Consider the following 26,954-nt stretch of genomic DNA (forward strand, 5'->3'; position numbering starts at 1 on the left):
TACCACAGCTCACGGCAATGCCAGATCCTTAACCCACCGAGCAAGGCCAGGGATCAAACCTGTGTCCTCATGGATGCTAGTCAGATTCATTAACCGCTGAGCCATGATGGGGAACTCCAAGTAGGCCTCTTCTTTACCTTCATCCTCAACCACTCAGGCCCCTCCCCAGAGGAAGCTGGTACCCTCCAGAGAATCTCTATACTATGAAGTCAAAGAGTAGTATTTATTGTTTCAGAACCAAGGCCAGAATGTAGGGGCTTCTGGATCAGGCTGAGAAAAATCCTTCCTGCAAAGAAGCCAATTCTCTCATTTGTGGATACATTATTTATAATCTGAGAAACAATCTCCTGTAGGCAGACCTATAAAGGACAGTAGATTGACTACCAGTCGACAAAAGCGCTTGTCACATAGAGCTTTCTCATTTAAAGTCTTAAAATGTACTTGAGATTACTTTAGCATATATCTGAAAAATCAGGGAGGGGATTGCTGCTTGGCCTACCTAAAGCAGGTAGCAAATAAGCACATGGTTGTGATTTGAGCAAATTATTTTTCTCCTTTTAGAGAGAGATCATTCCAATTAAGACCAGACACTTAACATCATGATAAAAGTGACTTAAATTTCATCAACTTAGAGCAAAAGACAAGTTAACTATTTTCTTTTTCTAACCTGTTTAAGACTTGAACTAAATTGTAAAAATTGAGCTGCAATGGTGACTTAACATGTTTAATTTGTACCACATATTGACTGAATTTGATATTTTCATTTGCAAAAATGTTTAAACCAATTTTCTCCTAAAAGAGTAATGAAATGAACAAAACAACCATTGATCAAATTTAGAAATTTATTTACAAATTTATTTATTTACAAAACTTAATTATTTTGCTTTTAAAAAACAATTATTCAATCCATGAAGATTAACCAAAAACAAACTCCATCAAAGCTTATTACAATAATCTTTCATAGAACAGCTTTAAAAAAAATCCACCACAGTGTAAAAATAGGAACTTTAATTCTAGTGACTAGAATAAAGGCAGATAAATAATCTTCTTCAAAAGGAAAAAATACTTGAGAGGGGGAAAAAAAAAACAGTATAATGCATGTAAAGCTGGAAATTTAAATATCAGTTTAGTTCCTCATTGCTAACATGGCATTTATATCCCAGATGAGATTTCGTAATTGATCCATAATTTGCTTCAGCTGTTGATTCTTCTGTTTGAGTTTCTGTAGAAACAAAAGAATTTATCAAAAATGTTTCATGAAATATGGGTCTCCCGAAGTTAGGAGATGAAAATGTCGTAAGTTAGAACTCTAATGATTCAGACAGTAATTCAGCTAAATATTTCCTTAAGGCAGAAGGCCTCAATCCTTTTCTGGCCACAAATATTCACTGAAAGGCATAATGAATTCTAATTGAGCCCGCAAAGGCCTGTGGCTCCAGGCCCCACCTCCCTTTGCTCCTCCACTTCTACTACACCAAAGAGAATAAGCTACATATTTAATTGTTATAAAACCTAAGTACATAGGTTTTCCCAGAGGCAGAATAACAACAGTTAAGATCACAACCTCTAGAACCAGATTCTCTCTGGGTTTATACTCCACTCCTTTACTAACTAAATATATGATATTCGAAAAATTACTTGTCTCAGTTTCCACATCAGAAATAATGAGGATAATAATTGAGCCCACCTCATAAGAGTTGTTATGAGGATTAAAAGATCCGATTCGTGAAAGGTGTAAGAACTGTGCCTGGAATATAAGTAAGCATTCAACAGATGTTACTGGTAGGCACAGAACATAAACCGTCAATATAGAATATAAAGTATGATAAAAAGGCAATGCCTGATAGAACTGATCTTTCAAACATGGGGCAGAATTCACTGTTGCCCTCAGCATGAAGTGTGATCTACTTCTAGTTCTGAAAACCAAGGACTAGATGGCACAGCCCTGCGAGAATCTTCTTCACAACTAAGACTTGCCAATGCCCCGAATGCACATGGCACATGACTCTATCTCTCCATCTCTGTTTCTACTAGACCGCGGTTTATAAACGTCTCGTTAAGCATTCTTTCTTCAAATCCTATGTGGCAAATGTCTGCTTAGATAAAATAAGATAAAAATAGAGAAGTTCTGCCCAAAGTGTTTACTATTAATTATAATACTAAAACAATTAGGAAATATTACATTTGGAAATTAATTTGTTAATTTAAAGATATTAAAATACCTTCATATAAAGTAGTACATAAACATTATAAAGAGGCCTAAAAAATCTTAATTTTGATTTCATTAAAGCGCAAACTCAGATTAAATAAGTTGCTCATATTCTGTCTAGAGTTAGAGAGAGAAGAGGTTAGAAGCTAAAAGGGAAGATGAAGAAATTCTTATTGGAATATAGAAAAGCAATTTAAAGATACTTTAATGTTTAATATTAAATGTAATTCATATTTGAAAAGAGACCACAACACAGTTCAATAAAACATCTGACCATCCAATACACAGGGCACGTATGCAGTATTCAGTATCATAAAGCCCATGTTCAAGACATCTTGGGGAAAAGATGCTATTAGGTATCTTTGGTACTTTAGGTACTCAGTGTCCTTGTTCAATTTCCACATGGCCCATCTTCTGTTCTGTTGTCATAAGCATGTGGAAGTTTTTTTAAGCAACTGTATTATCTACCCAAATGGATTCAGAGGGAGTTCCCGTTGTGTGCTCAGTGGTAACAAACCCAACTAGTATCCATGAGGATGGAGGTTTGATCCCTGGACTTACTCAGTGGGTTAAGGATCCGCTGCCGTGAGCTGTGGCGTAGGTCGCAGATGTGGCTAGGATCTGGTGTTGCTGTGGCTCTGGTGTAGGTCATTGGCTACATCTCCTAGATTCGACCCCTAGCCTGGGAACTTCCATATGTAGAGGGTGTAGCCCTAAAAAAAAAAAAAAAAAAAAAAAAAGGCGAAATGGACCCAGGTAACAAATGACTGGATGATCAGTACTAAGCCTATAAAGTCTTTGTCATCCTAGGAACCAGGAAACTTGACACTTCCACCGGCAATCAAGGTGGCAGCAAAACAGGAATATACAAGTAAAAGTTGACATTGGGATGTCAGAGGGCTCAGTCTTAGGTCTAGCTTTGTTTCAACTTGCTATCTGATCTTCAACAAATTCCTTATTCTCAGTTTTCTTGTCTAGGAAATGGGATTATATAATCTGTTAGGCCCTTGCCAGTTCTACTTTCTTTACAGCCATGCATTAGACGACAATTAGTTACACAGACACAAGTCATGAAAACCAGGAAGTTTAGTTTACTGAACTAATTCATAGCTTCAAAATGGTTCAGGCAGCTGCCCTTTTCCATTGAGCCATCACTCCCCTAAGCTGTGACTTCAGTTACCATGATTCCCTGCTCAATTCTCATTTTTCAGTAGGGAAGTGGAGAGGAGCAACTGAATAAGAATAAATAGAAGAGAAAAAAGTATGAGTTGATTTTTTTTAATTATTTGAATTAGTACCTTCTGACATATGTTGAATATGGTCACTTAAAAAAAATTTAGAACTTCTCTTTGAAATGGAATTCTGAGCCTATAACACATTTCTGTCCCATAAATATTTACTGAGGGGGTATTATGTGCCTAGCTCTGGGTTTGGCAGTAAGGGAGGAAAAATGAGTTAGGAAATGGTCCCTTGCCTTGAAGAAATTCAACAGCAAGGAGGAGGAAGATAATGCCCAAAGGATTAGACCCTAACCTGGTTAAGGCAGATGGCAGAGGAAAAATATCTGATGCTGTGGAATCTCAAATGGTAGGGCCAGCAAACAAGGAAAATATTTTTGTTTGGGGTCTAGAAAAGTTGGTGCTGAAAAAAGAGTAGAAGGAGGAAAAATTGAGGCTTGTTAGCTGGTAATGAGGAACCGTTAAAATCCTTGAAGGAGAAGAAATATGATTTAAACTCAAACAAAAAAAGTTCACTGGGCAAATGTGTGCAATGCATTTCTCCTACATAATTTCAATGGTGACGAATCTATGTCCGTGGAAAAGTGGGAAGAAATTTCTGAAACAGCTGAAAACCATTCAAAGGCCAAGTCTGCTGAAATAAGCTTAGTGATCACATTTTCAGTATAAAATAAGAAGTAAATGGAAGTTGGAAGTAAAAAAATTAAAAAAAGACTTGGAAATATAAATTCTGATATGCGCATTTAAAAAATTAGCCTCATTGACTCTTAAAAAATAAGAGAACTAGAAAAATGTGGGATATTTTCAAGGTAATATTCAACTCTAAGGAAGAGTAATATTTTTGTAAAGTATGATATAAGGCATTTGGCTAGTTTGTCTCAAGGAGGCCCCAAAGTTTTAAATTAAAAAAATGAGCATACAAGTAAAATATCTAGAGTCAAAAGACATCATGAGAATATCAACAGCAAAGCTGACAGTTATGCTTATTAGTGATTAAACTGTAAATACATTTTCATGACACGATATAGAATTTAATATATACAGTCTTGCCACTGATTGATGTTAACAGGGGTTGACAGCTGCTATTATCAAAATCCATCAGCTGTGCCTAATTTGTTACATTAACAGGTGAATGTGAAAGTAGAGGAGATGCTTAAAAAATATGTTGATGCTAAGTCAGACCATGTAATTTAATATTCATACAAAGGCTGTGGCAATTGGTCAAAAATGCTTTAATTTCTAAAGGCATGGACTCAACAAAATGACAGTTCTGCAAAAATTACCCACCTATCTCTTTCGATTTCATTTTATCGTCAACAGAATAGTTTTAAGCAAAACAGAACTCTTCTGACAACCTTAAGATATACCATCCCAAACAAGTGTCCATCCTTTGCTTGCGTATTAGGGCTTATGGATTCCAAGGTATATGAAAAGAAAATGAAGTATTTTAAAAAGACAAAAATCTAACTATTAAAACTAGGCCATTCTGTCATCTGATGATTTATGTCAAATACTGACTATAAACTTGATGCCTCAGAGCTTCATGCCACTATGGTAGGCATTAGTGGTATGTATGTTGTGAGAACCAAGGAGACCATAGGTTAAATAAGAAAATCATGGCTATTTTGTTCTGTACAATTTCAACTACACAATGATATACCACTGACCCCTGAGCAACTCGGGGTATTGGTTCTAGGATCTGCCACAGCATCAAAATTCAAGGATGCACAAGCTTCACAGCCTGCCCTCTGTGTCCGTGGCTCTGCATCTATAGATTCAGTCAACTGTGGACCATGTGTACCGTAGTAGCTTATTGAAAAAAAAAAAAAAAGCCTGCATATAAGTAGAACCTGCATAGTTCAAACCTGTGTTGTTTAGGGGTCAACTGCAGTGAAAAAATTAAATCAATTTAGATCAATTTAACAGCATCTGTGTGATTATGTAATTAGATCAGGTCAACATTTTATCACCTAAAGGTGGCTGTTTAAAATAGAAGTTCCCCTGGGAGTTCGGGGGTTAACAGATGCAAATTGTTACATTGAGAATGGAGAGATAATAAGGTCCTACTGTATAGCACAACGAACTATGTCCAATCACTTGTGATAGAATGTGAAGAAAGATAATATGAGAAAGGGTGTGTATAGATGTATGACTGGGTCACTTTGCTGTACAGCAGAAATTGAGAGAAGAATGTAAATCAACTATAATAATTTAAAAAAAAAAAAAAGATAAAATAGGAGCTTCTTGTGGTGCAGCAGTTTAAAGATATGGGGTTGCTGCTATGATGCCAGTTCCATCCCTGGCTAAGGTGCTTCCACATGCCAAACAGCCAAAAAAACAAAACAAAAACAAAAGCATATTTTTTTACAGAAATACTCAATTTTGCGTGCCATTAAGACAAAAATGTATCAGTTGATCATGAGCTTACTCAGTGCTTTAAAATCTTTCAATTATATTTTAATCTTCTTGAAAGGAGATACAAAGAAGAAGTTGGCAAAGAAAACATTTATTAGTAGCACTAATTATATATAATTTGGTTAACAGTAGGAATATATGTTACATTCAGTTCAAATTTATGATGTCTTAAGGAAAAGGTTAAAAACCTCTTTGGGTCAAAAAAAAAATCCACTTTGCTTGGTTTTTAACTATTAACTTTATTCTTTCCTACCTTTTAGGGGTGATTTCAATTTGAATTAACCAAATCTTAGTCCTCTCCCATTATTTTTTTTGGGGGGGAAGTCTGTTTATTACTAAATTCTCCAGTCCTGTCTCAAGTTATAGTAACAATTCCCAGGAAGAGAGAGCCATGAGGCAATCAAATGAGTACTTCCCCTACCCCTCAAGAGATGACACTTTCTAAATTCTCTTCAAAAAAATAATTCTTGGAGTTCCCCTTGCGGCTCAGCAGGTTAAGCCCTGACACAGTGTCAGTGAGGATGAGGGTTTTATCCCTGGCCTTGTGTGTTAAGGATCCGGTGTTGCTGCAAGCTGTGAGGTCGGTCACAGACGCAGGCTGGATCTGGTATTATGTGGCTGTAGGCCTGCAGCTGCAGCTCCAATTTGACCCTTGGCCTGGGAACTTCCCATATGCTGCAGGTGCAGCTTTAAAATAAATAAATGAATGAATCCTGTAGAAATATAGGGCTAAGCTTTAAATGTTTAATTTGAAACATTTAATGGAGTCTTTGCTCTCTGTAATAATCTTCAATCAGCTCAATACCATGTTAACTAAAAACAAACTTTACCCCAAAGCAAGAAGCATGTACAGTGGCAAATTCAACAGATTCAAATGATTTAATCAAAATCAAAAAGAGTTCTTAAATGCCTGAAGTATAAATGAGAACACAGAATTTAAAATATGGGCTTTTATTCCATAAGCAGATGAACCATCAGAAATACTGTCTATTTTGTATACTGAAATAAACCTGCTGCAGATAAACACATGTGTTTAGTCCACAGGGCTTATCTTTTCTTTTTTCTCAAACCGTAATAAAATGGCGGGAGAGGAATGCAAAAGCTCTAAGTCCATGTGGAGAAAAAGGATCCGAAAGGAGATAATCGCAGATGCCGGGTGGCACATTTTAAGATGACAAGTAGAAGGGGAGTAGTAAATGACATGGGTGGAAACTATGGTATAGCCCGGAAGGATGGCCACGGGAACAGGCTGATCCTCCGTGAGCAGGGGAGACAGGTGCCATCGCAGGCAGCATGTGAAGCCTGGGGACAGACACTGGAGGGAGACAGCTGTGGGGACCAGCGAGCCCCCAGAGTTCACTCCCCCTCCTCCCCAGAAGGTTACTGAGTACCCTCTCCTGTATGCCACCCCATCTTTCAGGGAACAAGAGGTTTGCTTCCTATGAAACTGAACAGCTGGGGATTCAGGTCCACCAGCACAGCAGAAGGCCAGGAAGCAAGAGACTGTCATTCTGTGTGGACACTGGAGGATTCTTCTCTGGAAAAACTGAATAGCTCTTAAAAACAAAACAAAAACAAAAAAAACCTCCACAAATGATGGTTGGAGGTCCCCCAAAGAAAAGAGCCAATTGCTTCTGAATCTCGCTATGATGAAGCCAACTCACAAAGCCTGTGATTAGCTTTCTAGTGCTTCACTTCCCAACACAAATGGCTTGTGTTTAAGCATCAGATGCTCACCAGATCTTTTACAGCCTCCATCTGCAAAGACAACAAAACAAGACACGGACTGGCAAACCACAGCATGCGACCTGTTTTGTAAGGCCCATGAGATAAGGATGGTTTTTTATAGCAGCAAAGACCATATGCATCTCACAAAGCCTAAAATATTTACTATCCGGTCTTTTAAGGTTTGCCAAACACTATATGAGAAGATTATGGAAGAATACCATTTAATTTCTGAGGAAAATTAATTTACAATATATAATTTTATATCTAGCTAAATGATCAACTGGACAGATATGTGAAGGCTAAAAAAAACTTGTCCCTGCATTCCTTCTGAAGACATCACTGATGTATGTACTTGACCAACGAGGGAGTAAATAAACCACGGAAGAGGAAGACAGGAGATAATGAAACCAACAAAAGAGGTGAAGGAAAGCCCAGGACAGGGGCTGAACAGCAGGCTTAGAGCATTCAATGCAGACCTGGCAAGACGGAGAACTCGGGGTGGGGTGGGAGAGCGAATAAATAACTTTTAAATGGTCTGATAATTTTGACTCTGGAAAGTTGGAAATCAGTACTTAGGTGGTGCCACAGATGAACAAAGAACTAACCATGGTGTAGGCCAGTGGCTACAGCTCTGATTCAACCCCTAACCTGGGAACCTCCATATGCAGCCCTAAAAAGACACACACACACACAAATATATAAGTATGCTTTCAAGAAAAAAATTCCAATTTGGATTTTACTTGGATTTGTTTTTTGATTAGTATTTCATTAAAACATTATTACTTTTGTGTAATGTCAAGAGAATTTATATTTGAATCTGGATTCTTACTACATTAAAACTATGAAATAATCGACTAGCATTTTTAGAATATTTATTGCCCACCTAAGAACTTAACGTGTTCTTTCAATTTTTCAAAACTTCTTTTATATAATATCTTAAGTTTAGTCACATATATCACAGAGATAATTCCTAAACACTTAATATTTATTGTTGTGGTTGTGAATAGGATCTTATAATTAATTGGATTATAGAGTTATGGAAAAATGTTATCAATCTTGTATTAATTCTTCTATTGAATACTTATTGACTCAACTTGTTAATCAAGGAACTTCTTTTTAAGTTTTTTTTTTTCTGCTTTGTAGGGCCACACTCAAGCGGCACATGTAGGTTCCCAGGCTAGGGGTCATATCTCTAATCAGAGATACAGCTGCTGGCCTATGCCACAGCCACAGCAATGCCAGATCCGAGTCGTGTCTGTGACCTACACCACAGCTCGTGGCAACACTGGATCCTTAACCCACTGAATGAGGCCAGGGATCAAACCCGCAACATCATGGTTCCTAGTTGGATTTGTTTGCTGCGCCATGACAGAAACTCAGTGAACATCTTTGAGCTTAACAAGGTTGAATTATGTTATGTACAAGCTTAACAAATTTGTACATAATATTATAATCCTGTTTCCTACATTTATTTGTTTCACTGGCTATATTCTAAAAGAATATTAAACATAGTGGTGTAAAGCATTTTATGTCTCTTTTAATAGGACCAGTTAATAAAATATGTTGGCTATTTATCTGAAGTGAAAAGATTTTTTAAAAAAAAGATGATCTGGGGAGTTCCCGTCGTGGCGCAGAGGTTAACGAATCCGACTAGGAACCATGAGGTTGCGGGTTTGGTCCCTGCCCTTGCTCAGTGGGTTAACGATCCGGCGTTGCCGTGAGCTGTGGTGTAGGTTGCAGACGCAGCTCGGATCCCGTGTTGCTGTGGCTCTGGCGTAGGCCAATGGCTACAGCTCCGACTCAACCCCTAGCCTGGGAACCTCCATATGCCGCGGGAGCGGCCCAAAGAAATGGCAAAAAGACAAAAAAAAAAAAAAAAAAGATGATCTTGTGAATAGTTGTAAGCATTCTCTGAATTCTATCTAATGTCCTTTAGATTTGCTTAAAAATTGTTTTTCCAGTTTAATCTACTGACATTACATATATATGTAAACTGACTCATCCTCCTATACCTCAGAAATCCCTCTTTGGCTGTGGTGGATTCATTTATACCCTGATGAATTCTATTAACTAGCATTTTTTAAGAATTTCAGGAGTGAGGCAGGAGATGGGTGGCATGTATTTGTAAGTGAAAGACAGAGACTGGTAGTTTTAGTTTGTGTGCTATTTGTTAGGTTTTAGTAAGCCATGTTTCCAACAGAGAATGAACTGACAACATTGCTTATTTCCCTATGTTTCAAAAGAACTATCTGAACATCAGCTTCTGAAATGCGGAAAGTACTCAACGGTAAATTCAAGTTAGGAACTTTTGCAGGGGTGGAGAGTGGGATAGGGCAATGCTTTGATAACCCGCTCAATTCTTATTCGGCTGTTGAGACATTTACATTTCCCATTTTGTAAATTTTTATCATTTGCTGCTTCAAATACGCTGTCAGCTAGAGGGCTACAGTTCTGTCCAGAAAAGAAAAAAGTAAATGGGTTGTGACTGCGTGCTGATGAGGCTTTTCTAAGAGCTTTTTAGCCTGAATTCTGCAGTCTCTCTTCTGCCTATTCAGATGGCATTCCTGCTTACCTACGAGTTCTGGGTTGTACTCTTAAATAGGTTCAATCTGCCACAGAAACAACCTCCGGTAAAGTCTATCATTCAAATTATGTTTTTGAGTTACACAGACTCCCTGGTAATTCTTATCAATAATTTGAAAATATAAAACATATAGACTCACTTTATTTACTTCAGCAATTTCTCGCCTCTCTTCACTAGCAAAACGAGGTGGGCCCGCCCGATCATCGTTCTTTGAGCCATCTTCTTCCACATATGGAATAAGTTGCTGGGAGTGACAAACAAAAGTTAAGTCAAAAATATGACACGCAGTTTCCAGCTATACTGGTATAGCTAATGCATCTGATTAAAGTCAGTTTTTACACTTTTCTTTTAATAATATAAAAATGCATTTTACTCCAAGTGATGGCCTAAAAATAAAGCATTAGAAGTCAATCATTTCAGTGCAGCCAAATATTAGGCTTTTATGCTTCTTTTGCAAAGCAATCATTATAACAACATTAATTGTCACATGTAATGTAATAATATCCTACTCAATTAGTAGATATTTAATCTCCCAACACCAGGTGAGGAGACACTGCAAAAATGACAAATAAGCTATGATTCCTATTCCTAAGAAATTTATAGTCCATTGAGATACATCTATACTGGAAAGAAAGGAACTTCATGGACATTTATTGCATAAATAATAATAATGTAAAGTAAATGTCATTTATCTGCTATCTAAAAACCTCAGTGTCTACATAGGTTTCTAGCTGTCTTCTTTTAGTTGGGGGAACGGTTTTTTGGTGGAAGAAAAAAATTTATACAGCAGTGAAACGTTTAGCAGAATTATAATTAAAGAGGTATGGTTTGTGATGAAGTTTCGCTTCATGAAATAAACTTCAGAGATGTGACAGAGACTCCGGGAATTATCTCGTTTCTTCCACTGTTTATTACCAGTGCAAGAACAGGACAGCGAGAAGTAACTGGCACAACCAGGAGTCAGGCTGGCCAAACTTCTTTGAATTCTTGGGACAAATATAAACTTGCCCACATCCACAACCACTTTCTTCTAATGCAGGCGGAGTGGTCCTGCCTCCTAAAGACAATCAGTCTCGTTCCTGTGCTCTGCCTCCTCTGTCCTCCTGGTCTTCGTTATTTATTCCCCTCGACCTCTCTCTGCTCTTTTCTTCCTTTGTCATCTAAACATGCTCTAGTCTCTCCCATTTGGAGGGAGAAAACCCCAAACCCTTGACTCCATCTCTCCTTCCGTTTACTGCCTTCCTCTCTTGCTTTTAATCTAAGCTTCTTGAAAGCTGGATATCCACTTGCTGGATCCAGTACCTGATTTCCTGTTTAATCTTCAACCCACCGGGTTCTGACTTCTTGCTACTACCTTTTCACTGAGCTCTGCTCCAGCATACCAAAAATTTTCCTCTAGCAAAATCTGCTGGACAGCTTTCATTCCTTATTTTCCATGACTTCTCTGCAGCATCTGTCAATGTCAACTACACTTCTGATCTCCAACATCTCTGATCAGTTCTTTTCAGGTTGTATTACAGTTTACTCTTTTTTTTCTGTTTACTCCATACATTCTGATCACTCAAAAAAGAAAGCAATGATGATGTGAAATTGGTCTTTATGTGTAGTGAGAGAATAGCCAAACCTTCCCAGCTACCTCTGGTGGCACAGATACAACCTGTCAAGAGGAAAGGGCCACCTATAAAAATATCATATACATAATTAACTAAAATCTGTCTATGATCTGAGATTAAATTTAAAAATTTAAGTTTTGAAGCCAGAGTGATTCCATAAGTTAAATTATTAATGATACAAATATAACCTTTTATCCATGAAGAATTTACATGAAAACCATTTTAAAAGTATTTTACAACACTATTAAAACTCCCACTAAAACATCATGCACTGACTTAATTAAAAGGAGACAACACTGAGAGCAATAATAAAAATTGCCGCAGCAACCCCTCTCCTCCCAACAATAAAAATTCGCTATCCGCCATGGTCTACAAGAAAGTATGAACATGAGAAGAAAGTACTAATTTTATATATATTTTTCATCTTCTCTAGTCAAAATTAAAGCCAGTATAATTCAAAAATCTGGCAATAGTGTGAAAACAAAAGAAAAAAAAAATCACAAATGTCCTGAGACTATCTTACATCTTCCATTCATCCTCCTCTACCTCTAAAACTTGCCTCTACTGGAATGGGATCCATCCCTCCACAGTTTTCATTGCATTTGTCATAGACCAGTCTCAGCTTCCTGAAGAGAATAGAAAGTTGACGAAGATGATCTTGCAGCTTTGCTAACCGGTCTTGATATGTCCCAGTGTGGTAAGTGACACCATTGGGCAGCTTCTCAGACAAAACAAAAACATAGAGTAATGAAAATCAAGATTTTATTTCAGTCAAGTTAGCAAACAGAAACAATTGTTTAAGTAATGCTTAAAAATCAAACTGCTCCTCACAATCAAGTGCAATTTTAAGAATTTAATATATAGCTTATTGATTGACTGATTGATTGATTGCTTTTAGGGCCACACCTTCGGGATCTAGAAGTTCCCAGCCTAGGGGTCAAATCAGCTACAGCTGCCGGCCTACAGCACAGCCACAGCAATTCGGGATCCAAGGATCCAAGCTGTGTCTTTGACGTACACCAGAGCTCACGGCAATGCCAGATCCCCAATCCACTAAACAAGGCCAGGGATCGAACCCACATTCTCAGGGATACTAGTCGGATTCGTTTCTGCTGCACCACAACGGCAACTCCCATGCTCCTTTATTAATCAGCTCCTAGGATTACTGTTCTCAGCACTGTGAAGTACTTGCAGAAAAGAAGGATAAGTCTCTCTGATCAGCTGAAATACATTCCTCCTCTTAACTTTCGATTATATTTATATTACAACTTTGTATTATAACTTAAAAAATACATAATGTTAATATTAATTACTATTATATTAAGGCAGCAAGCTGCTGAACTCAACCAGGAAGTTAAAAACAAAATATGATTTAAAGAAGAAGCAAAGAAAAAAGTGAAGATGAAGACTTTTCCGCAGAGAAAAAGAGTATACTGCCACTGCTGCAAAAATAATCTCTAAGTACCTTAACTATGTTAATTAAGATACTTAAGGCATGCATTAAAACAGAAATCTGTCACCAAAAGTTTTACTTTAAGAAGAAATTAATAGCAAGAGACATAAGTGCAGGTCAATCTGTACTTGAACATAGTTAATACTTTATTAGTAACTGCTCTGATAATTCTTTCTTGAATGCTTATTCTTGAATGCTTATTTAATTCAGGAATTTTATAAAAGGAAGCCAAAAATAGGGAGGTTCCATTGTGGTGAAGTGGGTTAAGAATCCGACTGCAGCAGCTTGGGTCGCTGCAGAGGTGCTGGTTTGATCCCTGGGCCAGCACAGTGGGTTAATGGATCCAGCGTTGCCACAGCTGCAGCATAGATTCAATCCCTTGCCTAGGAAAATCCACATGCTGCAGGTGCGGCCATTAAAACAAAAACAACAACAAAAAACTGAAATGACAAAAATCACAGATAAATGGAAATTGACTACTACTTACTGAGAACCAAATATGCCTTTTGTGCAGTACTGAAACTTTCTCTGTACATCTTTACAATATTTTATTCCCACATTTTGAACTCTGAAAGCACCCTAATATTAGAATTAACAATATTTGTAACCATGTTTTCCAGTATATGAGGCAATTTCAACATAAGTGCCCACTGATACACTTATCTTGGGGATTAAAGTGACCTAAAATCAAGACCCTAACTACTGTAAAATAGCTAGAAGATCAGTCCAGTCTTTCTAAACCTCAATTCCCCTTTTTTTTTCTTATCTAAACAGAGGAGGTAGAAATGTTTGGAAAAAAAATGCAAAGTTTGGAGAAGAAAGAAAACAAGACAGACTATTGTTACAAGTTCCCATTGTAGCTCAGCAGGTTAAGAACCTGATACAATGTCCATGAGAATGCAGGTTGAAACCCTGGCCTCACTCAGCAGGTTAAGGATCTCGCATTGCTGCAAGCTGCAGTGTAGGTCACAGATGTGGCTTGGATTTGGTGTTGCTGTGGCTGTGGCGTAGGCTGACAGCTGCAACTCCAATTCGAACCCTAGCCTGGGAACGTCCATATGCTGCAGGTGCAGCCTTTAAAACAAGCAAAAAAAAAAAAAAAAAAAAAAAAACCAAAAACACAAGTAGGTAAAACCATAAACATGGGGGAAAAAATCCTGGAAAAGCCTATATATAAAAAGGTGTAATGGTTGATAAAAGATGTAACAGGAACATAGGCTTAATAATTCATTTTCTTTTCTCATATTTCCAAACTTGCCGTAATAATAATGTGGTTTATAAATTAAGGAAAAGGAGCTTCTGAAATTATTTGAAATAAGCTTTTATTTGGATTTTTGGAAATTCTTAAGCATTAAAATACTGAGGATAATATCTCAAAGAAACATGATAAAGTACCAAAGACTGAATTAGTCATAACAGTTTAAGGGAGAAAAGCATTAAGAGTTCATCCCCCAATACGATGTAGGATTTCTCATGACCTTTCAATTTATGAACTTTGACAAACATTAACAAATCAGATAAAAGTTTCAAAGGATCCATGCTTTCTTGTTTGGGTGATAATAATGAGTATAATGATTACATCAGGCATACAGAAGCACTCTCTATCTTTATTATGGCACTGACTAGGTTTAATACTTTGCCCATATTTTCTTCTTAATAAGGACTCGTAGTTCCTTATATTTATATGTCTGTATTTCGTATAGTGCACACACACAGAGGTTTTAAAGTATAATCTGGATTATTTTACTTCTGTAAATCAATTTATCCATAAACCTTTACTTAAAAGTCACTTAGAAATGTGCTATGTAAAAGAACTCTTAATCCTTTCATAAAGGAAAACAAAATCCTTTGAAATGTAAAGAACCGCTTTCCTCAAATTCACTAGAAAGTTTGGGTATTAATTTTCATACAGAGCATCAGCCTCTCAAAGAAGGCAACAATCAATTTCTTCAAAAAGTTACTGTACACTTTTCATGTGTCAGGCAATGCTCTAGAAGCTGGGACAGAGCGGTGAACATGAGAGAACAAATGTTCTATACAGAGTATAAGTTATTATAATAGTGCCTAAGATTTCTTGGTATACACTATAATGTAGATGTTTAGCTAAACAAGCTCGTCAATCACCATCTCACTCATAAATGTTCTTATATTAAAAGTGTTCTTCTAACAGTGTACCTGACCAAGAAAAGTACTTGATAAAGGTCAGCTATTAGCTCTACTAGTCCAATACAGCAGGTTAAAAGTAAATATTTGCTGAATTCCAAGAGATCATTTAATCCATACTTAATCATTTTAGATATTAATCTATTAATTTTTAAAACAATTGCCAAAGATTTCATATCTTCTCTTGGATTCCTTTTGTATTTTATTTCATACTGGCTGACTGACGTGGTCTTAAAAGATTTCTATACAATCATATTACTTCTAGAATCAGGAGAAAAAAAAACATTTAAAAAAAGGCAATAAAACATTCTTTAATGTACCCATTGAAATAAGAGTTCCAAAGTTCTAAGAGTTTGAAGACCTGGTTTACCCTGCGCTCACTAGCTTTGGACAAGTCACTTCACCTCTCAGAAGCATAAAATCCCCATCCATAAAACAAGAATGAGGAGTTCCAGCTGTGGTGCAGTGGGTTAAAGGATCCAGCATTGCTGCAGCAGCAGTGTAGGCTGCAGCTGTAGCTCAGATTCAATCCCTGGCCCAGAAACTTCCATATGCCTCGGGAGCAGTCATGAAACAAACAAACAAAACAACGAGTATGATATCCACATCATATAACATTGGGATAAGCAAGCATATAAAGAGGGTTAGGAGTTACCGTCATGGCTCAGCGGAAATGAATCTGACTAGTATCCATGAGGATGCAGGTTCAATCCCTGGCCTTGCTCAGTGGGTTAAGGATCCACTGTTGCCATGGGCTGTGGTGTAGGTTATAGGTGTGGCTCAGATCCAGAGTTGCTGTGGCTGTGGCACAGGCCAGCAGCTACAGCTCCGTTTCAACCCCCAGCCTGGGAACCTCCATATGCCGTAGGTGTGGCCATAAAAAAAACAAAAAATGAAATAAAGTGGGTTAGCAAAATGGTGCTGGATGGAATAAGCGGATATCCAAATGCAAAAACAATGCACTTGGATCCATATCTATCATAATATAAAAAATTAACTCCATGTGGATCATATATCTAAATTTAAAACCTAAAACTATACAACTTCCAGAAGAAAACATAGAAAATCTCTGTCACTTTGGGCTTAGACAAAGATTTCTTTGTTATGACCAAAAGCAAAATCTCTAAAAGAGCAAATCAGTAAACTGGATTCCATCGAAATTTCAAATGCATGTTCTTCAAAAGGCAACGTGAAGAGAATGAAAAGACAAGCCATATATTGGGAGAAAGTATTTGCAAAATAAAGACATACAATACAAAAAAAAAAAAAAAAAAAAGACATAAAATAAGTGCTGGCAAAGATGAGGGGTGACCAGATGGCTCAAACACTGCTGATGGAACTGTGAAACAGTGCTGCCACTTCGGAAAACTTTCTTAAAATATTAGACATTTCCCTTAGGCATCTATCTTCTTAACAGAAATGAAACACGTTTGCACAAATATTTGCAGGTGGACATTCATAGCAGTATTATTTATAATGGTTCCAAAGTGGATACAACCCAAATGTCCATCAACGGATGAACAGGTACACAAATTGTGATATATTTCTACAATGGAATACTATTTAGCAATAAAATGAATGAACTATTAATATATGCTGAGTGAAAGCCACAACAAAAAAAAAAAAAAGAAAAAACTACATAGTATAATTCTATTTATATGAAACCTTAGAAAATGCAAACAAATTTATGGTGCCTGAAAGCAAATGGGAGATTGCCTGTAAATGGAAGGCCAGAAATAAAGATTTCAAAAGGGCATGAGGAAACTGGGGAGGGGGGGTGATGTATGATGGTTTCACAAGTACCTATATGCCAAAACTCTAAATAAATGCATTTTATTGTATGTCAGTTCTGCCAAAATAAAGACGTTTAACAAAAATGGCTAGCAGAATCTGAATTCAACTCCTTGGACCCTCAAAAAGCATTCTGTGGTTAAAGTAATCGAAAGAGTGTAGTGGAAACCCACCTTTACCTTGAAAGATTCAAGAATTTGCCTAGAACCCGGTCGAATCTAGAAAATGTGCCTTCAATTTCCCAGATATCCGGTATGGAAAACATCACTTTTCCATCGCAGACTCTCGGGGACAGACACCTCCTGGGGAACGCTTCTGAATGTAGACTGGGGCGACCCCATGCTCCAGGTTTGCCCAGGGCAGCTGCGTGGAGGCCCAAGGGCCCACCAAATGATTAAGACGGCAGCGCACTCTCCCTTGCAGAAGCATCCCGCTTTCTCCACGCACGCCCAGGAGCGCAGCCCGCCCTCCTTCCCACCTGCATGTTCCTCAGGAGCTGGAAGATCTCCATGGTGCGGTACACAATGTCCTGGACAGTCTCCTGCCCGATCCGGCAGAGCGATGCCGTGTTGACCTCCCGGGCGGCCTGCTGAGCCTGGGGCCCAGCGAAGGGTCCGGGCGCCATCCCCGATGCCGCCAACGGAGGGGTGGACATGGCGGGGCTGCGGCGTCAGGTCAGCCTGGCTGGAGAGTAGGCGTCGGGGGGTACGCCGAACGGTGGGCGGACGCTGGCCTCGGTCTGACCAAGAGCTTGTAGGACTCAGGCGGTCTGATTTCAAAACAGCGGCAGCGACTTCCGCCACCGTGACGTCACGCGTCATTAAACGTCACAGGGACCGCCCACTCGGCGGGCCTCTGGGAACCTGTCTAGGAGCAAAGCTGGCCTGGATTGGACTGGGCGCCCAGGTGGGCTGGGCGAACGGGTTGAGTAGCCAATCACCGGCTGCACTCCAGCTAGAGGGGGCAGTGCGCGCAGTGGAAGGCTGGTGGGTCTTTGCCACAGTTCGTTTCCCATTCTCAGCCAATCCTTAGGGTTCCTGATAGAACGCGTTGTGTTAATTTCCTTGCTAATTTCTTATAACAAGACCGTGAAGTTTGTAATATCATTGTGTTTTCATATCTAGGAGAGAAGCTCAGAGGGGCTAGTTTGGTTTATTTAGTCCGTTACAGCTTGCGACTGATAACCTGCGATTTGAATTTAGAAAACGAAATTCCTAATCTTGAGTGCTTCATTGTGACCTGATACCAACTCCCCATTTGTTGGTCACTGCTCAAAATTCAGTTTACTCTAGAAGCTTTCTCGATCACCAGAAGTATAAAATTAACACTTCTATCTCTTGCACACACTCTCCCCACCTTCCTCTTTCTGACTTTGGTACTTATTACTGTCTGTGTGCTCTATAATTTTCAGTTTGTTTACTTTCTGATTTCTCCTCACCTTATACACACACACTGGAATGCAAGTTCTCTAAAAACAGCGACTATGTCTACTTTATTTGCTTACTGTATTTTCAACTCTTAGTGATTGGCACATGAGATGCTGAAAAACATATGTTGTGACATTATAAATGTAAGAAAAATTAAAGCCATTCTCTTACCTACCTCTTACTACTTATTTGCAAAAGGGTGGAAAGTCAAGAATGTGAAAAATGGTGATAGGTACTAAGTTATTGCAGTTTAAATAGTGTCCGACTGGAGTTCCCATTGTGGCTCACCAGCAACAAACCTGACTAGTATCCGTGAGGACAAGGATGAGGGTTTGATCCCTGGCCCCACTCAGTGGGTTAAGGATCTGGCATTGCAGTGGGCTGTAGTATAGGTCTCAAATGCTACTTAGATTTGATGCTGCTATGGCTGTGGTGTAGGCTGGCAGTTGCAGCTCCGATTGGACCCCTAGCTTGGGAACTTCCATATGCTGCAGGTACAGCCCTAAAAAGACTAAATAAATACATACATAAATAAAGAGGGGAGCCCTCAGCATAGCACAACAGTCAGCAAAATGTAGAGACAAGCCACAGAATGGGAGAAAATCTTTTTTGAACCATATATTCAGATAAATATATATATATACACGTATATATTTACACACACACACACACACACATATATATATATATCCAAAATATATAAGGAACTCTTACAACTCAATAGAAAAAGACAACCCATTAAAAATTGGGCAGGGCATCCAGACAGATATTTGTCTAAAGAAGACATAAAAATGGCCAACAAGACACTTGGAAAACTGCTCAATATCACTAATCATCAGGGAAATGGAAATCAAAACCACAAGGAGATACCACCTCACCCATGTTACAATGGCTATTATCAAAGACAAGAGATAATTATTGGCAACAATGTAAAGAAAAGGGAGCCCTGTTCACTGTTAGTGGGAACACGAATTGGTACAGCTGTTATAGAAGAAAATGGAGGTTCCTCAAGAAATTGAAAATAGAAATATCATCTAGTAATCCCACTTTTGAGTGTACACCCAAAATAATCGAAATCAGGATTTCAAAGAGCTGTCTGCACCCCCATGTTAATTTCAGCATTATTCACAATAGCCAAAGTGAGGAAACAACCTAGATATTAATCAACAGATGAGTGGATAAGGAAAAGGCGGCATGCATATATGTATGTGTGTGTGTGTGTGTGTGTGTGTACCTTTAAAAAGAAGCAAATTCTACCATTTGGGACAAGGATAGACCTAAGGGACTTTATGTTAAGTGAAGCAAGTCAGTCATAGAAGATTAAATAAATGCAGCATGATTTATCTTACATGAGGCATCTAAAATAGCCAAATATATAGAAGTAGACAGTAGAACATTGCTTACAGGGGTGTGGGAGTAGGGGCTTTGGGGAGTTGTTGTTCAATGGGTAAAGGTTACAATTATATGATGAGTAAGTTCCAGAGATATGCCGTACAATATAATTACTATAATTAGCAATGAGATATCCTATACTTAAAAATTTGTTATGAGAGAGGGAATGATCTTATGTTGTGTCCTTTACACACATACACAAACCCCAAAGGGACACAAGGAAACTTTTGGAGGTGATGGATCTATTTATTGTCATGATTGTGATGATGGTAAAATGAGTATATACATCTGTCCAAACTCACGAAATTGTGTACATTGATTATGTATAGTTCTTTGTTTACCAATTATGCTTCAATAAAGTGCAGGTAAGAAAGAAGAAGGCTTCCAATTTCTCTTTCCAGCTGGCTGGGATGCAGCTATCATGGCTGTAGCTCCAATGAGCTCTTATCTAGGGTTTTTTTTTTCCCCCACATGCACCAGAATCTAATACTAACTGCTGAGGTGGCAACTTTGAGATTTGCCCTAAGCTCTATTTGATTCTTCCTGATACCAGAGAAGGTTCTCCTAACACAGTGATTCACTGATTCTGCTTCAAATGACCCCAAAGGCAAACTGAATTCCCTCTTGACCTGGTCCACTGTCCCCATCAGGGCCTCAGGCTCTTGTGGAATTGCAGGAGTGGAGCTAGCTTTGCTTACATTGTCATGGACAGTGCTGGCCTTTGCATTTTCTATGGAGACATGTGAACAATTCTGGGATAGTTTTGTGGAGTTGGGACACTGTGCTGGTTGAATCAAGGGCTAGAGCCCACAGTTGTTAGTCTGAACCTAATAGTCAATATCTGAGAATACACTGGATGGAAAAAGTGGACTCTTGGGGGAGGAAAGAGAGAAATATAGGTTACAGAAAGATATAGTGGTGTGTAATGAAAGGAAAACTCCTCCCATGTCAGTACAGTGGGAACCAGTCGTACTTTGTCCTTAAATTGTGTGGTGGTCCTGGACCGGTTTAAAAACCACATTTTCACTCCAAGACCCTTGCACTTTTCATTATATTACACATGCCATGGAAAAGCTTCAAAGTAATCTAGGTATATTTGGAAATTTCATTGCATAGGACCTAGAAAAGGAAAGGATTGCATATAAACCATCACTGCAGTGACCTTGGTCTTCCAGTGGGGTATTGAAATACCCCGGTTTGCCTACAATTTATTCATTACTAATAGCCTATATTTTTCAATTCAGCCACTCATGTCAGGAATATTCCCTCTGGACTCAGAATTATTGAATTTAAACAAACACTTATTGGGCACCTATAATTGGTCAAACTAACAAGCATTTAGGTTGATTTAGACTATTGCCTCCATGTAATTAGTATTCCAATTTAACAAACTGTGCTAACTGGTCCCTGAAGGTTCATTAGTAAAGGTTTTCCTTGTTTCACAGATTCTCAGTTAGAATTCCATACTTGAGAAGTGCATGAATTAAATCCCCACTTCATACTTCAGAATAGTTCCTCCCTCAAGTTTAGGGAATTTGCATGCCCTGGTCAACTCTTTTGGACTATTTAAGGAATTAATGTCATTTCTCCTTAAGTGTCTCAGTTATTACCAACCAGAGTCTAACCATGATCAAGAGATATTTGTAACACTGTTAATGAGAGCATGAGGCCTTAAATAAACAAACATGGTTTGGGATGAAAAGACCTATATATGAATTTGCCTATTGTTGGTAGTTAATCGTCTCATTACTACACGTTTCAGGGATGGTTGTTCCTTTGTTGTACTAGAAGTAAGTATTCTGCTCCACCCGTTTAAGTTTTATAGTCAAACCAACTAGTAAAACTAGTAAAAAATAAGGGCTCTGTGATTATTGATACGTCAAGGTGAGTAGTAAGTGAGGCAGAATAAAGAGAATAATTCACCTGCCAGCAATTCTAGTACCCACTCTACTATGATTTCTCTTGGAGATTTTTTTTTCAAACTTTCTCATAGAATATTGCATGGAAATGCCTTCTGCATTACAGTTAATTGTCTAAATTGTAGTCTTCAGATTTCTTAATACATTAGAATAATTAGATATTTATTTAAAAGGATGAATATTGACTATATTCACCCTGCCCCAAACTGCACAAAATCTACTGCTTCAGTATCTAAGAGGATGCCTGGAAAACTATTTCAAATTATACATTTTTTTCCTCCCTTTCTTTCCTCTTCTTCCCTTAGCTTCTCAATTACATTTGTATTTTGATATAATTCCTTCTTCTACCTCCCACCTTACCATATTGAGAACTTCTGATTTAAAAGACTAGAGCTCTTTGTCAGAAATATAAGTTGATTGCTTTAGAGAGAATCATCTTACAACCAATTTTTTTTTTAATTCAAGTGATGCTATAAAGTGAAAAATATCTACATTTTAAATGGAAACAACCTAAATGTCCATCGACAGATTATTGGATTAGGAAGATGTGGTATATATACACACAATAGAATACTATTCAGCCATAAAAAAGAACCAAATAATGCCATTTGCAGCAACATGGATGGCACTAGAGACTCTCATACTAAATAAGGCAGAAATAGAAAGACAAATACCATATGATATCACTTATATCTGGAATCTAAAATATGGCACAAATGAACATTTCCACAGAAAAGAAAATCATGGACTTGGAGAATAGACTCATGGTTGCCAAGGGGGAGGGGAAGGGAGCAGGGAACTTGAGGTAAGTAAATGCAAATATTGCCTTTGGGATGGGTAAGCAATGGGATCCTGCTGTATAGCACTGGGAACTATATCTAGTCACTTATGATGAAGCATAGTAATGTGAGAAAAAAAAGAATCTATACATGTATGTGTAACTGGGTCACCATGCTGTACAGTAGCAAATTGACAGAACACTATAAACCAGCTATAATTAAAAAAATCATTATATAAAAAAATAAAGAAAAATATCTACATTGTAAAATATTTATGCACATTCTGAGAGGTGAAAATATAAAGCTATGATAAATCAAGGCATTTCTCTTAGAGGGGCATCATGTACAGATTGAATTTGGAGCAGGTTTTTGAGAGAGGAGTAAGATAATGGTGAGGCGGAAGAGGCGGGAGGCATCTTGTATATTGGCTGAGGATGAAACAGACAAGTCCGGGGTGAGGAGTCACACATGTTCACAATAGAAATAATGTTGGGTGAAAATACTTGTCACTTGCCAAGTTTTCAGAAAGGACCATCATGACAAACAGCTCCTACTTTCACACACTCTTTCCCAAGGTCGTAGAAGTGATTGCGTGATGAGACTGGATCTAGGATCGATCTCTCTCTCCCTCTCTCTCTCTCCCTCCCTCACCCTCTCCTAGGCTAGCCCACAGAGCAATGTCCTTCCTTGCTCACTTCCTCTCCCTCAGGTGCTGCCTCTCCCCTGCCTGGGACTAGCAGTCAATTCAAGAGAAAAGGCAGAGCTAAACCATATTCTATTTTATCTTCTTCTCTTTGATTTTTCTATATCTGTTTCTCATCATGTTTGATCTGATAGATTAAAAGAAAGCCAATATTATGGCCTTTAAATCTCAACACATGTTCTGATTGCAAAAGAAGTAGAGAATTAAGGTAAACTTACTTGTCTTCCTGAAACACCTTGTCTATCATGTCAGTCTCTGTTTATCTCCTTCATAGGATTCCATAAAAGTCTTGGTTTCTCTGACTTCTCAAGGCCTCCCATGTTTTACTTCTACCCTCCTTGAGCCAGCTTCATGGTCCCTGCCATCCTCAGGACTCTTGCTAAGGGAAACTGCTCTTCCTACTTCAGTGGTGGTCTTAGGTAGTCACTTCTATCCAGCTAATGATTAGGGATAGGCATGAGACTCAAGGGTGACCAGTTTATAAGCTGGCCAGCAATGTATTGCATGGCTTTGTACACAAAGCTCTGCCCAAACAAGGATGAAGTTAATAAATAAAGAATGAATCGAGCAATAGTCCAAGGGAACAGGATGGTGGGAGCTACAAGGGAAGTGAGCCCAAAGAGAAGCAGAGACTGAGAGAGGCTGGTGCTGTTGGGAGGGATGATGGAAGGAAGCTTGCTTTTCGGGAACATGTAACTTAGGGTACCATCTTTCTATTGTAATTTATTTGACCTCAACATGCTTTTTTTGCACAGGTTACTCACAAATTTGCACAGAAAATCTGGGCTCCTGCACACGACTGGTACCCACTAGTCCTGAATATCCTGTTCACGTTCAACCTTTTCTCAATCTTGCCTCTCTTGCACCCATGCATTGTCACATTGTCCTTGAAGCTTTTCAAAGGTAACAAGTTCTTTCTGTCCTCTGAGTTTTCATAGGGTTCTCCTCTCTCTGTGGATTGATCTACTCCATTGTTCACTGCTATCCCTTTTATTTACCTGCTTGCTTCCCTTTATTTAAATCTTAAATGAAATGTCACTTCCTGGGACCCTCCCATTTGAAATATGATCCCTGTTTCATTCCTAGCACTTCCTGTTCCATTCTTTCATACCACTAACCATATTTTGCAATTGTCTTTTTACTTGTACTTTTTTAAAAAAACTGATGACTTCTCTTTTTATTAGTCTAGAAGCAACATATAAGGTGAGGAGATTATGCATTTTTGTTCACCACTGTGTTCTTAGCATTTAGATCATTGCCTAAGACATTGTAGATTCCTAATAGCCATTGAATGAATGAATGAAGTATATTAAATGGTCCTCACCCCCGCTCATTCTTCTCTACCTTTCTCAAGTCCAGACATAAGATCCTTCCCTCCTTTCTGTATCTCAGTGCTTCTTCTTTCTCCTGTCTTTTCATCACATTTATAGTTTAATCACTACAAGCACATTTGACATTTATTATTGTATCATCTATTATTCCTTATTTGTTCTACACATGCTTGGTTTATTTAGTCACTAATGAAAACAGGAACAGTGACTCATGCCACGTGTCCTCTCCTTCCCAAAGTGCCTAGCACCGTACCTTTCATACAAGTTGTGAAAATTTAATAAATACCTGACAACCTAAAACAAGTCCCTTTTCAGTGACTGCACCAAAAATTGGGATGTGGGCTGCTTTGAAGTTCTAGAGATTTACTTTTAAGTCTTACACTTTAGGGAAAAAGCTCTTCAGGAGAAGGAACTGTGTTTTCCATCATTATTGTCCTAATGGTCGAGAAATAAAAGCCCACAGATGCAGAGCTCTGGGGTGAACACTGGAGAAGCTTTGTTTGTTTAGCTGCACCAGTGGCATGTGGAAGTTCCTGGGCCAGGGACTGAATCCACATCACAGCAGCGAACCACGCCACTGCGGCGACAATGCCAGATCCTTAACCAGCTGTGCCACAGGAGAACTCCAGCACTGGGGAAATTTTAAAGTCTATTCCAAACATAGTTCTAATATGTTTTTCAATTTAAATTTAGACAAACTAAGACCTGCTTTATGCCTTGAATACTAATAATCAGATTCATTGTTTCCCTTTGCATGAACAAAGTCACCAATGGTGAGAAACCCCTGCTTATTCATTCAAAAATTAGACTGTAATATTTACTGCACAAAATTCAAAGGTATTACTTTTAGTTCTACTTCTTAGACCTATTCTACCTTATTTTAATTTTTTCCTGTTTTTCTATCTCTACCTAGATTATAAAAGCTTTGAGAGGAAGCACCATGTCTTCTTTTTTTTCAAGCAAATAGTGTTTATTTTAATTTTATGTGTTGTTAAAATATAATGTATGTGCAGGAAAGCTGCTCATGCTTCATGTATATGATCTGATGAGTTTTGACCTATGTTTGCACCCCAAAGCTACTGGACATGTCTAACACCTCCAAAATGTCTGTGTCCTTGTACTTCAGGCCTCACTTTGTTCCTTATGTTATGCAATCGGTGATCTATTTCTATCATGATAGGTAAATTTACCGTGTATAGATTTTATAAAAATGTAAATATAGTACCTGCTTTTTTTATTGCCTGGATGGATTCTTTCATTTAGTATAATCATTGTGAAATTCATTCCATGTCGATGCATATTTTAGTAGGCGGCACCTTTCGGCTGTTGAATACGCTTCCATTATACTGTCACACCATATTTTGTTTATCTGTTCACCGGAGGCGGCCATTTGGGTTATTTCCACTTCTAGAATTTTACAAATGAAGCTGCTATGAACATTTGTAAATATGTTTTCCTTTGAAATCAGGTTTATAGACAGTAGAATCACTGGATTATACATGGTGTATGTTTAATTTTTTTAAAACCTTCTAACCTGTTTTCCAAAGCATTTGTACAATTTTACATTCCTACCAGCAGTTTATGAGGACACATCACCCCCAACACTTGGTATTACCATTGCTTCTAACCATAGCTCCTTTGAAAAATGTTTCAGAGTATATCATTGTTTAATTCTTTCTCTTGAGGACAAAGGATGATAACATTTTTTCTTGTGCTTACTATACATTTGTGTATCTACTCTTCTGAAATTTCTGTCAAATCTTTTGCCCATTTTTATTTTATTTTATTTTATTTATTTTATTTTTGTCTTTTTTCCATTTCTTGGGCTGCTCCCATGGCATATGGAGGTTCCCAGGCTAGGGGTCAAATCGGAGCCATAGCCGCTGGCCTACACCAGAGCCACAGCAACGCAGGATCCGAGCCGCATCTGCAACCTACACCACAGCTCACAGCAATGCCGGATCCTTAACCCACTGAGCAAGGCCAGGGATTGAACCCACAACCTCATGGTTCCTAGTCGGATTCGTTAACCACTGAGCCATGACAGGAACTCCTTGTCCATTTTTAAACTGGCAAGTTGTTAGAGTTCTTCATATATCCTGGATTCAAGTCATGTGCCTGATAACATTTTTCAAATTTTAGCTTCTTTTTTTTTTTTAATTTATTTTTTTTTTGTCTTTTTTTTTTTTTTGTTGTTGTTGTTGTTGTT

At 38.1% G+C, this 26,954-nt stretch overlaps 2 protein-coding genes across 8 annotated transcripts in view; one reads left to right on the forward strand and one right to left on the reverse strand.

The window, feature by feature from the left end:
• The window catches only part of LOC110260233 (uncharacterized), a 748,649-nt gene that overhangs the window by 201,590 nt on the left and 520,105 nt on the right, over window positions 1-26,954 (forward strand). The gene's annotated exons all lie outside the window — the stretch shown is intronic.
• MED30 (mediator complex subunit 30) lies at window positions 829-17,992 on the reverse strand. Of its 2 annotated transcripts, none has more exons than XM_003135161.5 (4): window positions 17,673-17,992; window positions 12,347-12,505; window positions 10,314-10,418; window positions 829-1,222 (listed from the first exon to the last, which is right to left on the reverse strand). In XM_003135161.5, the coding sequence occupies exons 1-4, from the start codon at window positions 17,847-17,849 to the stop codon at window positions 1,127-1,129; spliced, it is 537 nt and encodes a 178-aa protein (XP_003135209.1). In that variant the 5' UTR covers window positions 17,850-17,992; the 3' UTR covers window positions 829-1,126. The 2 variants fall into 2 exon arrangements, with proteins under 2 accessions (XP_003135209.1, XP_013851986.1); XM_013996532.3 differs by lacking the exon at window positions 829-1,222 and adding an exon at window positions 5,938-7,620.

Source organism: Sus scrofa, chromosome 4 (assembly GCF_054392235.1).
Source record: "Sus scrofa isolate SSC_HxYL_T2T_F1_AM1 chromosome 4, Sscrofa_HxYL_maternal_Yorkshire_Landrace_v2.0, whole genome shotgun sequence".
NCBI lineage: Eukaryota > Metazoa > Chordata > Mammalia > Artiodactyla > Suidae > Sus > Sus scrofa.

Excerpts from the sequence above, each read along its gene's own strand:
- MED30 (XM_003135161.5), bottom strand. The coding sequence starts at position 17,849 with ATGTCCACCCCTCCGTTGGCGGCATCGGGGATGGCGCCCGGACCCTTC. Across the intron at positions 10,419-12,346 it reads TGGATCCCATTCCAGTAGAG|CAACTTATTCCATATGTGGA; the intron begins GCAAGTTTTAGA and ends TGTCACTCCCAG. Across the intron at positions 1,223-10,313 it reads AAATTGCTGAAGTAAATAAA|AAACTCAAACAGAAGAATCA; the intron begins GTGAGTCTATAT and ends TTGTTTCTACAG.